General features: G+C 45.3%; 1 protein-coding gene across 1 annotated transcript in view; it reads right to left on the reverse strand.

The window, feature by feature from the left end:
* PWP2 (PWP2 periodic tryptophan protein homolog (yeast)) overlaps positions 1 to 4,242 on the reverse strand; it is a 45,253-nt gene that overhangs the window by 8,685 nt on the left and 32,326 nt on the right. Inside the window, exons 15-18 of the mRNA XM_019524027.1 lie at positions 3,088 to 3,235; positions 1,711 to 1,819; positions 1,326 to 1,391; positions 501 to 719 (exon numbers count right to left, since the gene is read on the reverse strand). Coding sequence (XP_019379572.1) covers positions 501 to 719; positions 1,326 to 1,391; positions 1,711 to 1,819; positions 3,088 to 3,235 — 542 coding nt within the window. The remainder of the gene's footprint in view (positions 1 to 500; positions 720 to 1,325; positions 1,392 to 1,710; positions 1,820 to 3,087; positions 3,236 to 4,242) is intronic.

A 4,242-nucleotide genomic window follows, 5' to 3' on the forward strand; every position in this document is an offset into this window, starting at 1 on the left:
CTCCTCCACCCCACCCCCATGCCCCTTCCATTCCCCCACAACAGACTTACCAGCCAGTCACTGCTCTTCAAGCTGCTGGGCTGCGTATTGCAAGTCAGATCAGTATCAGCTGATAATGCCTCCTTAAAAACCGGCTATCAGTACCAGCCCAAAAAAATCTCTATTGGCGCACCCCTACTGATATGGTATCTTTCAGTAACTGCCAACTCTCCAGAACTCTTTTATCCTTTTGAATAGCTTCCTAAGATATGCTGCCTACCAATTCCCTGAATTTGTTGCTTGATTTTATTCTGCAACTCCCACTCTGTTCCTCCCTTAGAGCAGTGAATGCCACACTCACCAGATTCCTTTCACTCAAATTAGAATTTCCCTACCTCTATCCTGTACAGGGGGTTTTATGCACTTGCCCTTCTCCATCCTGAATTAACATACATTTCAACATGTAATAGTTTTGCTGTACTGTGAAACATTTGGTAAAACTTTAGGGAAGCTCTGCTTACCTTCATTATATGGCACGGTCTCCATAACCTCCTGAATTAATTTTTTCTCATTCAATCGGAAGGCCATAATGATGGCCTTGGCATACTCCTTCTGACGCAGCACTTTACGTATGCTGCTGGGTGTGATGTCAATGTCCAACTCAAAAGGATCAAAGACCAGTCCAGAATCTAGAGAGTAGATGAGAAGGCCTTCTGTGGTGGTTGCTGCCCAGCTCCGTCCTAAAAGAAAAGCAGAAGTTGCTATTTAAAAACAATTCTTGGTACATCAGGGAAGGAGTCAGGGGGAAGAGGTGTTGTTAATTAACAGGAAGATTCCTTGTCATTATTGCTTGGCATGATTTGGGAAAGGTGAAAGGCCCCCTCTCTATCTTCCCTCGCTCCCTCCCCATCCCCGCCCCTGCCAGAGCCCATGATCCTGACTGTGGCAAGGCGCAGGCAGAGCTCCCCCTCTGTTGGAACCCCAGACAGCTGACTGTAATGCAGCACAGTGTGAGCCCCCCACTACTGAATGCTGCCAAAGCATAAGTACATAGGCTGGATCCAAAGGCTCCACAAAACAGCCTTCAGGCCATAAACTGCAACCCCCCTGCTCTATATGATTTTTTTTTAATTGGCTACTATGTCTGAGAGGTGCCAGCTGGATACCAGAATATACACATAACATGGGAAACAAATCCACTAACACACCAGTATAACCATTTCTGCAGAGGTCAACTCTAGGGGGTACTTGCATCTCATCTACTGCTCAGTCTTTCCACACGTTGCATGTGGAAAGCCACCCCCCCCTTACATTACTGATAAACAACATTCCCTGTCAATACCCACCAGTAGGAGAAAAGCGGACACTTGTCACTCTTATTTCTGGTTTAAAATGCCGAGAACTCATGTCACCTGAAACAAAAGTTTAAAAGTGATTCACGAATATATCCAACTAAATAGGCACACCATAGATTCCCAATCCTGACCCTGGAGTTACTGTTATCAAATCAGTGCCAAAAAAAACTGACAAAAATAACATCAAACCATTGAGTGACAGAATTCAACATGTTTTACTTTTTGAGTAAATAAACTTGAAAATTATCCTGGTATTCCCATCAATGGGAATCCTTTTTCAATGCATACAGACTCAGAGCAGAAACCTTCTATCCCACAAAACCAGTTAAAAAAGCAAATGACAAATTACTGACACTGGGTTTAAGAGCTGAATTACCTCTCTTTACTCCAGGAAGAGCAATGGCAACACCATCTTCGTCCCCAGCTCCTTCATCAATCAGTGCCATGCTGCCAAACTCAGTCATTTTTCTACGATCCAGGTACTCCTGAAAAATATTGGTATTTGATTTGCTTCAGATACAAAAATGGAGGTTGTGTTTGAGAGAAAAAAAATGAAGAACAGGATTACTCAATAACTCCTCAAACATTTGAGTGGACTAGTCCAGTTACTTACGAATTACTGCTTTGTAGTTTCATCCAATAGGTATCACTGAAACTTGCAATACTGTGGGATAATGCACAGTCAGTGGTGACAGTGCGTGTGCCACACAATCTTACAGTACCCGCTAGTCCGTGGTGGCCAATCTGTGGCACACGTGCCACAGGCAGCCTTTGTCTGTGACCCACAGCAGACTAAAGAAGGGGCAAGCAGCACAGCAATAGATCAGGCAGGGAAGAGAGAGCAGAGCAGGCAAGGGAAGGGGACCAGAACAGCACGTGGGGAGGGCACAGGGCTCAATCTGGCAGGTCTGCCTGCCAAAGGCTGGCCCCACTGCACTAGTCACTTTATAAGCAATTACTAACAGGCTTCAAAGAAAGTCTCAGCCAGGGTGCTGTAGCATCCTAGAGTGCCATGAGACCCTCTGAAAAGTGCTGCAAGGTGTGAGGAGATAACTAGATAAGTGGAGGCCCATGCTTGTCCCTGCCTGGCCAATCCCCCACCCTCACTTCCTGGCTCATCTGCAAGGAGATAAACACCGTAATATATAAAATAGTTTTTAAAATGAAGTGCCACTCAGTTCACAAGAGTTACGGAGGGGTGCCTTGAGTCCAAAAGGTCAAGAACCACGAGTCTAAGTTAGTGTTCTTGAAAACAGTCACTTCAATGCAAGAGAAAAGAAAAGGGATTAAGAGTTTCTAGTGAGTTAGTAAGAATGATAGAAGGTATTGTAACAATGCCGTTGTTCAAATAAACTCAACTTGAAAAGATGACTTCTATAAATTTGACTTTTAACAAAAGACCCCTTAAAACTGCATCCCTCCTCAGACACAAACCAGTGAGGCACAAAGAAAACAGCTCAACACAAACTGTCAACAGTTTTAAAGTTTCACATTCTTGCAATAATTAAACTTAATTGTAACTTATCCTAATTACTGGGGACTTTCAACACCAAAACATTTACAACCTGGCTGACTGGGTCTGATTTAAGTGACCCAGAGTAGAAGGGTTTTTTTTTCTTTTTTGGTGGTTTCACCTGGAATTGATTCCAACCAAATGAGCCCCCATGTAGGTAGGATTCGTTCATGAACATTTTATTAACTGATGCTGCAAAGACGTCTTCAGTGAACAAAATCAACTGCGAGAGTCACTTGCCTCCATTGCATCCAAGGAAAGATTGCATGAGATTTCAAATTTTTTAACCAGAATTTGTTCCTTGACGTGGTAAATGCAGACAAACTTTGACAATCCGCCTGCCAAAACAGACTGGCCATCTGCTGAATAACACAGAGTGGTAAAAGATCTGAGGGGGAAAAAAAAAGAAACAAAAAAACCCAACATTTTGTTAATTTTAACCTGGCCTCTCAATTTTAGAAGCAGACATAAACCCCAATACAGTGCAGAATGTAAACACAGTAAACTAATGCACTGTTAAAAGATGGAAACAGCTTCTGGTTTAATATCCCAAAGGAGCTTTGTTTAATATATAGTTAACATACAAATTACTTTATTTCTGAACCCTTCAAGTATTTTACTATGAATCACAAATAGTTTAAGACAAATTACTTGGAGTAATTTACTGCTTGATAGGATGGTGAAAGTTTATGTAAATCTATACAAGATTTTGAAGATGTAATGTTCTTGTTACATCTTTACTTACGAAACAGCCTTTTCAACTCAAAGGCAAAACACTAGGGGTGCACCGATAGATTTTTGGGGCCGATAGCGACAGCCTATTGTTAAGGAGGTATATCAGCTGATGCTGATCTTTTTTACGATACCAGCCTGGCAACTTGAAGAGCAGTGTCTAGCTGGTTGGTAAGTCTGTTGTGGTGGAAGGGGAGGGGGAAAGGAAGGGGCATGGGGGGAGAGGGGTCAGATCGAGGCCCCTGTGGTGAGGGAGGGAGTGGGGCTGGGGCAGGTGCTGCCCAGCCGGGGAGTGGCAGAGTGCAGGCCAGAGCCATAAGCGGCTCATCCAAGGGGCATGGGGGGGGAAGTACCCAGCACTGCACACACCCCAGGGGACCATAGGAAGGCATGTGCCCCCAGGACCTGCGTGGGGTGGGGCAGCTGCCGCTGAGGGCAGGGGCTGGGCCAGGTTGCACTTGGGGCAGACAGCAGCGGCTCTGGGAGGGAGCTACGGGGTGGGGAAAGCTGCAGCCACCCCAAAATTTGCCATAGGCCCCAATCCCCTCTCCCAGCACCGCCACTGCCTGCCCTGAGCACAGCACAGCCCAGTCCCCACCAGGAAGAGCCCTGGGCAGCCTCAGCTCCAGCCTGCCCTGCCCCATGCAGATCCAGCCTCAGCCT

The sequence above is a fragment of the Gavialis gangeticus genome, unplaced genomic scaffold (genome assembly GCF_001723915.1).
Source record: "Gavialis gangeticus isolate Ggan-Ray unplaced genomic scaffold, GavGan_comp1, whole genome shotgun sequence".
Lineage (NCBI taxonomy): Eukaryota > Metazoa > Chordata > Crocodylia > Gavialidae > Gavialis > Gavialis gangeticus.